The sequence below is a fragment of the Poecilia latipinna genome, unplaced genomic scaffold (assembly GCF_001443285.1).
Source record: "Poecilia latipinna isolate Pla-1442-1.1 unplaced genomic scaffold, P_latipinna-1.0 Scaffold5292, whole genome shotgun sequence".
Taxonomy (NCBI): Eukaryota; Metazoa; Chordata; class Actinopteri; order Cyprinodontiformes; family Poeciliidae; genus Poecilia; species Poecilia latipinna.
The window spans coordinates 1-12,614 of NW_015117908.1; the positions used below are offsets into that span (position 1 = coordinate 1).

At 38.4% G+C, this 12,614-nt stretch overlaps 1 protein-coding gene across 1 annotated transcript; it reads right to left on the reverse strand.

Annotated features, from left to right (window-relative positions):
• Positions 1 to 809: 809 nt before the first annotated feature.
• On the reverse strand, positions 810 to 12,382 carry nckap1 (NCK-associated protein 1; the record flags this gene model as incomplete). Its single annotated transcript, XM_015026735.1, has 20 exons — positions 810 to 1,026; positions 1,187 to 1,296; positions 3,064 to 3,180; positions 3,260 to 3,353; positions 3,436 to 3,516; positions 3,690 to 3,772; positions 4,411 to 4,504; positions 4,970 to 5,067; positions 5,188 to 5,318; positions 6,010 to 6,228; positions 7,200 to 7,331; positions 7,500 to 7,639; positions 8,401 to 8,520; positions 9,240 to 9,372; positions 9,474 to 9,619; positions 9,736 to 9,794; positions 11,081 to 11,162; positions 11,287 to 11,419; positions 11,561 to 11,667; positions 12,213 to 12,382. Coding segments are annotated over 20 exons (2,354 nt in total), but the record flags the coding sequence as incomplete, so codon positions are not given.
• Positions 12,383 to 12,614: the final 232 nt, after the last annotated feature.

Genomic DNA, 12,614 nt, shown 5'->3' on the forward strand with positions numbered 1-12,614 from the left:
CGCACACTTATACAAATGTGAGTGTCTCACCCACAATGAATCTCTTATATATATATATATATATATATATATATATATATATATATATATATATATATATAAACATGTTTTAATGATTTATTTAAGGCCTTTGACGTTTATTTAAAAACAGGAATTGGTTGCATGATTCCACAGTTGGTCAAGTTCATTTAAATCAATTATTTTATTGTCAGACTTTACAGTTTTCCTAGGTTTGAACATCTCACTTTTACTTTTCTCAAACATTTCTTATCATTTTGACCAAACAGTTTAACGGGTGGTAAAAGTATTCCAGATACTTTTTCTAAAAGATAAACTACCATCAACTGTTGGTCATAAATTCAGAAGCAGTTTTTTGTTAAAATGAGAAACCAAACTTGTTAAATTGAGAAAACTCTTTTTTACAATGATATTTATTCTCTTGTTAAAATCCAAATCTTTTCTTGTTTAAATAAGAAACAAGAAGATGTTGCTATTTGATGTAGCAGTCAAACAGCAACATTTCTGGAATATTTTGAGTGTTGTCTAGACAAAACAGAGTGACAAGAAGGAGGCTCCTTGTCGTCATTTCGAATTTTTAAGAAGTCGTAATATTTTTATATCTTGATATAAGAAAAGTTTCTTATTTTAACAAGATATAAAATTCAGCTTCTTTTAATGATCTATGCAGCTCATTTTAAGTTCAAATTTTCTAGAATTTTTAAACACCACATTAAATACACATACATGTTTTAGACTGTATGTTTAACTTTGTGCCAATTAGAAAAAATCCACTTCAAAATTGCAAATAATTCTTGTTTAAATAAAATTTTAAATATAATCATTTCCCAGTGCAAAAAGAGCAGTTAAAATAATTCACTAGCAGCCTAAAATGAAGGAGCCCGTCTGTCCAGTCTCCTGTCTTCAGCGTCCCCTCACCATGTCCAGCAGCAGGTAGACAGACTCTCTGTTTCGTGTGGTCATCTTGTCCGTCTCCTGGCCGATCTTCAGGAGGCTGGACGAGGCCAGCTGCACATATAGACACAAACACACATTTTTTTGTAGCTTCATGAAACATTTGCAACAGAGATCTGCTAAAAATAAATCAACACAAATACTATTTTTTAAATCCTTTTTCCAGCCTAAAAGACAGCATTAAAACTAAAATCAAATAATTTCTCTGTCTTACAGCCAGGAACTCCTTCAAACGGTCCTCTATGCTTCCCTTGTGGATGGTGAAGAGAGCCGCAGCGATCTGATTAATGGCTTTGGCCAAACAGTGGATGTTGTTGCAGTGGCCTGTAGGGGGCAGCAAATACAAAGTGTTACCAGGAGTTTTCTTTTATTTTTAAAAAAAATTGAAATCCATCAAAACAGCTCAAGAGTTTGACTTCCAGACCTGACAAAAGCTTCATGTGGAACTGACAGAGCAGATTAAAAACTATGGATTTTTATGTATGTTTAATGGAGATAACAGATAAATGTGAAATGGGAATCGCCAGGGTGGAATTGTGAACTCGCAGGATGGTTAACACAGCGGTAATGAGGCTGTGTACAAAGAAATGGTGGCGGCGAAACCAATTGTTGGTCGAGACGCGGTCTGCATACCAACCAGAGCCGAGCCTCTGATAACTTATTATCCTCTTTAGAAGGCCCTTATTAACAGGCCAGCCTTTCATTTCAAGGTTGTTAGGAGGCGACGTCTTCATAATTCATCCTCTGAGTGACAAATGTCTTTGATAGCTTATCAAAAGCCTCATTTAGCTACAACAGAAGGACTGGACTGGGGAAAATGTTCAGTTGACTTTCACTTCATTGGTGCTTTTATTGAAATGCACAAGATTTAATATATCAAACTGAATAAACAAGCTAATTGGGGGAAAAAGGCATTTAAAAGATGGTGAGTCTTATTTGCCATTAAAAGTGTTAAATGCCGAGATTATGGTAAATGCTGCTCATTACTGCTTTTAGGCTGTAAACTGCCGTGAACTGTAAAGTTTATTATTACTTATTTTTGTAATTGGCATTTAAAAAAATCTCAAAAGTAAGCGGGAGGGAAAAACATTCACAGTCTCGAAATAATATACTGGTAATGGAAAAATTTGACATTTTTAGCGTAAATGTGAGTAATTTGGATCTTAAAAATATCAACTATTTGAAAGACAATGAAAATTCAACGTCGAGCCCGTTAAACTTAAAATAGTTTGATTTTTTTCACATCTTAAAAAGAATTACACGGTTTTTCATGTGCATTTTGCAGTATCGCATTAGAAACGGTTGATGGACATTGCAGAATTCAAAATAACTTCCTTAATTTTCCATAAAAGATGTTACACTCGGCTGAGTTAGTTTTTGGCTTTGCGAAAAACAGTTAATGAGGTAAAGTGGAGATGGAAACATATTTGCTGCATATGTTCTGATGTAGCGAATGTAACATTCAGAACATTCGCTACATGTTGTGAATGTTACATTCGCTACATCAGAGGTGTCCAAAGACTGTCCTGGAGGGCCGGCATCCTGCATGTTTTAGTTCTCTCCCTGGTTTAACGCACCTGGATCAAAGGATGGGTCATTAGAGGCCTAAGAAGAACACTGACATACTGAAATGGTTGTTCCTACCACCAGGGAGAGAAATAAAACATGCAAGATGCCGGCCCTCGAGGACCGACTTTGGGCACCCCTCCGCTAGAACATGTTACGACACTGGTCTGGTGGTGCAGACCTCTGGTGGGTCTGCACCACCAGAGGCATAGAAGTTAGAGAAATTTCAAAGTTTAAACCTCCAGCTCAGAGGGAAGGCATCTTTTTTATCTGAAATGTGTGGTCCATGCTAGTTTGAAAACACTATATCTCATTTATTTTCTGCATTAGACAATTTCTTCCTATTTAACTGATAGATTTCAGGTTGTGAAATATGGAAGCACGATCAGTTGTATGTTATGGTCCATGGGAGTCCCGTAGGGTAGAATACTGGGTCCACTGCTTTTATGTTTTTTTATTTATATAATCTCAACTCCTTTCTGTTGAAAAAATGGTCACAAGCAACCTAACAACTCAGTGACTCACCTTCGATGGCAGGGCTGTACTGTGACATCACGTTGCTGGCAAGGGTCGGCAAGGAAACGGCCACAAACACCATCAGCAGACATGCGATTTTATACTCCTCCTCTGGACTGATGTTCTCTGCCCAGCATCAACCAAACCATGTTGTTAGAAAACAGGCTGAGCTTGTGCTGACATGTCGAGTGTGTTTCCAACTTACCGCTCTTCTGGGAGGACAGCGCCACCACCAGGGCTGGGTCAATCTCGCAGGGTAAACCGGCAGCAGAGGACAGCTCGTAGACATTCATGGCCACCTGGTGACAGGAAACATTAACTCACATCAGCATGAGAGGAGGAAGACATGATGGTGTTACTTTGAGTGTGAATGTGTTCAACCTTCATGTCAGTCTCTCGGGGGATGTGGTCCTTGAAATCCTCCACCGAACTGACCAGGAAAGGAATGTGGCAAGACAACACCTGAAAGGAGGAAAGATCTATCTGTATTCGTCTCACATCGACGCCGTGGTTCTAAAGGTATGTGTGTGTGTGTGTGTGTGTGTGTGTGTGTGTGTGCGTGCATGTGTGTGTGTGTGTGCGTGCATGTGTGTGTGTGCACGCGCGTGGCGTGCGTATGTGTATGTGAGTCTTACATCTCTCAAAGCTTCCTGTGCAAGAGAGCGGAAGGATAAAATTACACCAATGATGGTCATCCTCTTCAGAACGCTGTCCACAGCTACAGAACATAAAAATCACTGAACGTGAACACACTAAAGAGGTGAAGCAAATGTTACTCGATGATGCATTTCAAAGATTCAAAGTACAAATATCTAGAAACAAGACATCGGATGATTTAATCTGGTAAGAATCAAGATGATGGGCAAAATACTGCTCACTGACGATAACTACCATTGGTTTTAACTTTAGCACAAAGTCTTAAATGATATGTAAAGAACAATGGATGCTTTGCTTCTAATTGTCAACACTAGCACAACTCGATAACAAGGTCTGTGATAACATTCACAGGTCAGTGAAAAGTTTTAGTTAAAAAAAAAATTGCAAGGGGGAGGGAAGCAGGTTATTTATGCTAGCTTGACTTTGACAACCTTAACATGTAGATTGTGCTGTGGAATTTGGTGTTTTGATTCAATTAAAAAAGGAGACCTACACATCAAACTCTATAACAGATCATCAGTAAAGTAGGTGTTTAGCAAATCAACAACCAACAACAACAGCGGTGTTCAAATATGAACATCGTTGTTCATATTACTAAAGAAATCTAACATTTCTTTAGTAAGTACGATGAGTGGAAACCCCAGCAATCATCTTGGAGCTCTAACTGTGAGGTTAACATGTCCATATGTCTGTGCTTACAAGTGAGTTTCTTGAACAGTGCAGCCATGTGGTCCGGTTTGTCAAAGCTCGTTCTCATCTGGGTCAACACCTCCATGTTTTCCACCACCAGTTTCTACAAACAAGATAAGAGAGACAGAATAACAACAGCTTATGTAAGGATGTACTGGATCAAAACATTTTTAAATGATTGGATTTTGTTCCACCTTATAAAATCATAAATTAATGATTTAAATGTGAAAAAGAAGGTTTTAAAAACATGACATATCCAGTTAAAAAAGTAACTGAAGGAAGGAAATAAGTGGCATGGATTTTAAAGAAGAGACTATTTAAAGCTGCTTAGGGTTGGTCAGTATTGAGTACAAAATAAGCTTAACAAGGTAATTCCTCAACTCAACCGATCATCATTCGTTATATAGAGTAGGAAATGGCAACTTCTTAAAGTTCAAAGTAACCTGCATGGGATACCTCACAGTGTTTTACATTTAACATTCAGAGACATAATGTGGGTTTAAAACTGATGAATGTCTGAAACAAATACATTTCAATCTTGAAAAGTAGCTTCTGTGATTTGTATTACCTTTAACTCGGCAACCTGTGATGAGATGTGCCACATCAGACTCTCGCTGAGAAACTTCATCCCGTACGGCCCCAACAACTCCGAGAGAGAACGCATCTCTGAACAACACAGTAAAAAAAACATACGAGTTCATTCCCATTCATGCTTACCCTCTTCTCTACGTATGAACACATGAAGAACACAAACAGCCAGATGTTAGATGGAAAGCAAGAGGGTACCAGAGATGTCAGAGTATTCCTCGGCATTGAACGTCAGTTCGTTCTCGGTAGGCAGGTTGACGAAGGCCTTCATGGCGGGGAAGTAGGCGATGTGTCCGTTACTGACCTGACGGAGCAAAGTTTCCAAGTACCTGCATGGACGCAGAACAGAAGTTCAGTTCTCGCTTCACTTAAACAGAATAATAATAAAGCATAAAGCTATGTTTATTTACTATGATGGCATACAGGGCCATACAAAAAATAAATAAATAAATAAATAAAATTAAGAAAACAAAGTTACAATATTAAGAGCATGATGTCGTACTAAAATAAAGCCAGAAAAATATGATAGTATTAAAAATACGATAATTGGGTCGTAATAAAACAAGATTAAAGTTATAAAAATGTGTGAACAAAGTCAAAATAACAAGAATAAAGTCATAATATTACAACTAATAAGAATGAAGTTGTACTCGTAATACTTTGATTTTATTCTTGGAATTTAATTTTTTCACATTTTCTTAGCACGGCCCTAAAACTCCATCAAATGTCACGTTCGACCTGGAGAACGTGAAAGGTCTCATTCACATTAATAAAGACCACAGCAAAACGAGTTGCTCTAAAATTCACCTCAGAACAGGTGAATGAGGGCCTTCAGATTTCAGACCAAGGCATTGCAGTTCTACTTTATATAGACCATAAAAGAATGATTTACATGTGAAAAGGAGGGATTTAAAACCATGACATGTCCACTTTTAAAGTTTGGGATCCTGATGGAGGTGGGAGTTGACATGTTGATGACTTAAGGTTGCTAAACTGACTCTGATCTATAATCCAACACACCAGTTTGTGTATAAGCTGGTGATGGTGGGCTCCCCATGACTGTCCAGGTGCTGCGTTTGCTGCAAGAGGACATTGTTGAAAACTCGGGTGATGTCGATGGTGACGTAATTCTCTATGGACTGCAGCACCGTCATGTAAGCCCGGACGCTGGTCAGCAGCTCGCTGGGCTTGGCGATCTCCTGAGTGGCCTGGTTGTACATGGTCATCCCAACTATAGACCTGCAAGCAGAACAGACAAGTGGATTGGTTAGAGGTCAAAATGATGCTTTATTGCAAAGTTTATTCTGTTTTCTCTTTCTTTCAAGCGATATAAAAAGCAATCATTCACACTTCTTTATTAATCAAGGAGAAATTCATGTTTTTACAATTTACTGAATTTTTCCAAGCACTAAACATCATAACTAAACATTTTCACTGAAGTCTTATTAAACTTATATGTAGGGTTAAAAGTGACAAATAGATACATCATTAAATCATTAATCTAATGCAACATGAAATAAATACCTGTTTAATTAAATATTTAAATATTTATTTAAAAGGCAAAGTGAAAATCATGGCAGCCATGACATATTTGAGTTCAACAGATCAGCGTTAGCCCCGCCCCTAGACATGCAAGACTCCTGCAGCAATAGGAATCATGAAGTGATTAACAGTTTATGTATTTCTTGGTCCATTTAATAAATAATTCAATTATTTTTGTATTCATTTAATTATGTTCCTGTTTTTGTAGAAATTGATTTTTATAAAACTAAAGTTTCATCCTAATTATGTATATTATTATTACAACTTATTTTTATTAAACTTATTTTTATTATTATTTTAAGTCGGCAGCAAAAATTTCATCCATCTCAAATATTTTCCAGTTGTAAAAACCCTCTAAGTCTGAATGGTGGACTTTTTGGGGGTTTGGAAGTAACCTTATAAGCTCTCCCAGATGTATTGGCAGCAACAGTGTTCACACACAGGAATGTCAACATTTTGCTTTAATATCAACATTTAGGTTCAGTTTTAACCCATCTAAGGTTGCAATTAAACTTAAAACCACATAAAGTTGCTTTTCTTGACTGTATTTAGACTTTGTAAACAGGCTGCAGGCTCAGAAACTCTAAACTGGACAAAAGTAACAACTTCTTTACGGTTTGTTTGTGTTTGTGTGAGTGCGTGTACGTGTACGTGTGTAGCAGTTTTACTTTGTGAATCGGATCTCCAGGTGCGAGGTGAGGTACTCTCTGGGTGTGAACGTGTGCTCCCACACCACCAGGTTGGGGACGTAGTTGATGGAGAAGCAGAGCTCTGATAGAGCTGTATGGAGTTTATCCAGACTGGAAAAATAAAGAAAAGCAGGAAGTCAAAAACAATCATTATTGATTATATTAAAGTCAAATTAAGGGTTATTGGCCAAAGCGTGACATAATAAAAAAACTGGACTGTAAATAACATAAAAAGCAAGACAGTTCGGTAGATGAATAGTAGCTGGTTTTGGTACTGACTTGGTGACCATTAGCCGGTTCTTCCTCATGCTCTCCACTCCAGGTTTTTCCCTCTCTGGCTCCCCCTTCTTTCCTGTTGCCTTCTTGCTCTTCTTGTTCACAGCCTGGCTGATGGTTTTAGCACAGTGTTTGGGCAGCAGCTGACAGAAGAAAAGGAACAAAGAGTCAAAAATCAGACAAGACATTACTGGTGCTATGCTTGAAATGTTGCCACTTCAATATTAATGCACCATCTGCTTCAGAACCGGAAGGCCAAGCAGGCCTGATTAAAACTGACAGACGTTAGAAATTCAGACAATCCTCACTTTAAAATGTTGAGAAATACAATCACCTGCTTTGCTATCTATCAGTGGGCACTGCTAGCTAAAATGTTAGTTGCACTAATCCTAAAAAGCTAATCATAAACATTAGTCATGCTAATGCTAACTAGCCCTAACCCCTTTCTGTATTTCTGCTAAATACAGAAAAAACAAAAAAAGTAAAACTAGCAAGCTTCACTACATAAAGGGAAGCTTAGCTCTGACATTTCCTGTCTATACTTTTCTGCTGTGAAGTTTCTAAAAAACAGAAAAAAATGGTAAGTCATCATGATTGAAGACACTTGATAAACAAACACAAAAGAACCTTTTTCTGCAAATGGTAGCTTTGCTATCATTTATATTGAAAAACTGCATCTGTCAGATCTGGTTATTTGGCCCAAATGAGTCAATCAGGGTTTAATAATCAACTCTGTTTCCTAATTTTGGAACCATTAAATTGCACCGAGAGCAACAGCTTCCTCTTTCAGGTCCATAAACCGCTGCAGGGTAAATTATTAGACGCTGTGTTAGACACTGATCTTATCGCTCTCTGGGAGAGATGGCAAACAGAAGTGTTTCCGCAGTGGCTGAAGTGTTCCCACCTGGTCGCTGAGCGTACACTGCTCTGTGCAGATGTCGGTGATCAGGTTTCTGGCCTGCTTGGCCATCTCATCCAGGAACATGTTGCACAACGACAGGCTTCGGTCCCCTATGTGGTGACGCTGGAAAAAATTGACAAACTCTTACCTGAAGTTCATGGAAAAGCAGGTTGATTTCTACTATGCAAAGGTATGCATCCCTGCTATGCCTTTTTATCAATTTTTTTCTCATTACAAAAACAATATTCTCATTTTATGTGGTAAAACAAAACAAAGTAGCTCATGCTACCTCATGCTGAGGTGAATTGTTTCCAACTGTTTTTACTAGACAAGAACCTAACCAATATTAATATCTGTATCACTCCTGATATTTATAAAACTTCTAGGTCATTTATCTGATACAATGTGTCCGCTCCATAAGGACAGATCTATTCAGTCTAATTCTATGTTGTGTGCTCTGAGAAACATCATGCTTTATTATTTATTTTACATTGCTGTTATACTCCTAATTGCTCTGACTAAACAAATTAAAATCGATTTTACATGTTTGACCAAGCTTGTGAAGCTGTTGGTGTATTTAGGTGTTCTGTACTGAAGCAGAGTTGTCAAATAAATGTGTAATTCAGTTCATTTATATCTGTGTTTTAATTCAATTCAGTTGTTTTTCTATACCAGACTGGTATCAGCTGATACTAAACCGTTAGTGGTACTAGAAGAGAAAAAAGTGGATTGGTGTATGCCTAATTTCTACAATTAAAACTCTAAGGTTTGGATGCAGCTCTCATAAAATGATCATTTTTAAACATTTTCACCAATAAACCCCAGGTTGTCAGCTCTCTCACCTCTTCAGGACAGAGTTCGTGTGTGCAGGACATGAAGTGTGCGCAAAGCAGAGGGAAGCAGATGGAGTGGCGGCTTTGAGAGGGAAGCTCCAAGCACTGCTGGAACATTTTTTCAAATGCACGGCTGTAGAAACTGCACACATAATAATAATTTTTTTTTTAAAAGTAAGGGATGGTTATAAGTAAAATATTTTTAATCATCAAAAGAACTTTTTGTCAGGTTTGGTGTCTCACCAGAAGATGGATAAGTCTGATGTCTCCACCAGCATCTCCACCAGAGAGTCGACCATCTTGGTGTGGAAGATGATGGTGTTCATCATCTTGCCGAGCTCCTTGTGGTCGGCTATACCAAGGCTAGCTTTAGAAACACTGGTGTACGCCTGGGAGGGGAGAGAGACAGGAAGTGAATAAAACAAAGTGTGTAGAAGGCCCAGGAAAGCAAACAGAAACAAATCCCAAACCCAAAGTAGAAAAGTCTTTTCTGGGTTGTTTTTACCTGCAGTCTGAACCAGTCCAGTCTCATCCCCCTGAAGTCAAACACGTCTCCATCTTCCACTGGAAGGCAACAAATGGTTATTTACTCAAAAATAGATCCACCATCCCTTTAAAAGCTGAGCTCTGTTTCACAGTTGTAGAAATTGTCATCTAAAAAACCCCACCAGACTTAGTTTATAGAGGAGATTTTTCATTGTTTTCATGTACAAAAGACAATTTAAAACTAATTTAAGCGACTCGAAAATCTTTTAAAACATTTCAAAGATGATGTGGCAAATGAAAGCACAGACCTCGATTATCTTATGGTTCCAACCAAACATCAGATAAGGAAATAAAAAAAAAGAACAAATGGGTGAGTCATGAATGACAGGAGACAAAATTGCTAATCGGCCAACAAAAAACTAACAACAATAAAATAAATCTCATTGAAAACACATTAAGACAAATGGAATCTTGGCTTTATAGGAAGGAAGAACCGCACAGCAGTTTTGACAACAGATAGCTCAGGCAACGAGCCAATCGAGGTGGAAGATGGTGTTATGTGAACATAAAGTTTCGTGGTTCAGAAGATGTTTTATTGTTTAATTCCTCTTCATACCAAACATCTGCTGGTGATAGTTAAGTTGTTCAGTTAATCAATAGTGGTTGTTTCTGAATGGTTTCCTGCATCTTCACTCATAATAATGAGCTGCAGCAGCCACTTCATTTCTCTCAGTGTGTGAGCCAAATGAATGACAGAGTCTGTGTTGATATCTTGAATTCCTTCTTGCCTCCAGCTGAAGTGACTTGGACTAACATGTTGCAAAAAAATGAGCTGTTGAGTCTACAGTGTAGACAACATGACTAAGGCAGCGTTGTAGTAGAAGGTAGAAATACCACCACCTGCAGGTGGGAGTTAGCATCACTTAAATTAAACCCAATGTTTTTGACTATTTTTGCAGAAAATTTGTAATCAATTCACAATTATGCATTAGCGTAAAACAAATGCAAGGAGCTGTTGATTTTGTGTGAATTTCCTTGAATGCGGAGAGATGGATGCTATTATCCACTTAATACAAAACAAACTGAACTAGCCTGTTTGGTAATGTGCAAGTCTTAATTTTGAGAGAGGTTTTTTGTGCTTGTGGGACCTTTTGTAAATGAACATCATACAGCCCTAACAACAAAATCTGTTCCCAATAAAAGATAGCAATGAATTCCAAAGACCTTTTGTCAGTTTTATTGTAAATGTAATATATCAATTTATCATGATAACTTATATTTATGTTGCTCATCTCTAGTGTTGGTGGTACATCAAATATGACTCTAATAAGCTCACATTCAATTAGATGACTTCACTATCTTACCTTGTTTGACGCTCAGAGAGGTCATGGTGTTAACAAATGAAGACATGATTATAGATTCATCCTCTGGACAAACAGACAGGTTCTGTTTAATAAAACCCAGACAGAGAAGTGAAGTAAGAACAAATATTTACCAGAAAACACTGACTGACTGCTAAACATGTGAATATAAGGAAGCAGCTAGTTATCAGCCAACATTTTCTCCCTACCTGCACCATCTCATTGAGAACCACAGCGTCGAACCCAGACAGGTACTGGACGTAGTATCGCTGCATCACAGGGCCATACTTCCTGACGTGAGCTCTGAGCTCCTCCATGTAGAAGATCAGCTCTGCAATGTGTCTGAAAAATATACCGAAACTCATCAGGCTTGGAAGAAAAACAGCAGCTAACCAGCTGTACAGAGAGTAAACTGTATGTGCGTGCGTGTGTGTGTGCATGTAGGTGTGTGGGTGTGTGTGTATGGTTAATCGGTGTGCATACTTGTCTATGAAATCGTCAGTGCTTTTTTTCTGGATGTTGTCTGCGTGTCGTAGCAGCCAGATGATTTCATCTCGGGCGAACGACAGTGCCATGAACACGAATAACGCCTAGAGGATCCAGACCACAGAGACTCAGGGAGGGAACAGGAACCCATCAGAAAATACTCCAAAAAAATATTAACCAAGCAAAACAAGGGAGTCTGAGTGTATCCGGCTGAAAAACACATCACGATATAAGCGATTCATATCGGCCAATATCAATAATTATTGATTTGTTTTTGTTTTAAATATCTGAAATGCTTACCAACTGATTTAAATCCAATCCAATTATTAATCTGATAATCCAAAAGTTAAACAGATCTGCCCTTCACTCTACTGATGCTGAGCCCAACGGAAAGGCCTGAGCTTTTCACATGTTGATGTAACCCTAACCTTAAAAACTGAAGAAACGAGCAACTAAATGTGATTGTTAGAGTTAACATTGGCTCTATAAGCCACCGATGTCTTCGGTGCTAAAAATCACATTGGCACCGAATGTTTTTAAATTATGTAAAAACAGTGCACTGGGAAAGAGAACCACAGCAGCTGAAAATGTGACAACTTTGTTCCCCAATCAAACAGAGTCAACTGAACTATCAGGTATGTGATGCTACCTTTGGGCCTAGAAGTCCAGGCTGGTCGGCTAAAACAGTCGCCAGCTCCTTCAGAGCCGATCGGAGAAACTTACGCCTCTCTCTGTGCATGGAGCCTCTGCAAAAACAGACACACACACACACACACACACACACACACACACACACAGAGAGGCTGTCAGAGCGGCACTCTGAACACAAGAGGCGTGATTAAAACGGCATTTTTGACACTTTCAGGACAATCCCGAAGAGGAGAGAAAGGAAGCAGAGGATGAGCGGCGGCAGAACAATGAGAGTGGAGATGAAAGGGAAACATGGCAGAAGTAATAAGGATAAAAGCTGTGATGAGACAAAGAAGGGAGGATAAAACAGGGTAAAAGAAGGTGATGTCTGAGAGTTAGACTCCCTCAAGAAGACTCAGCA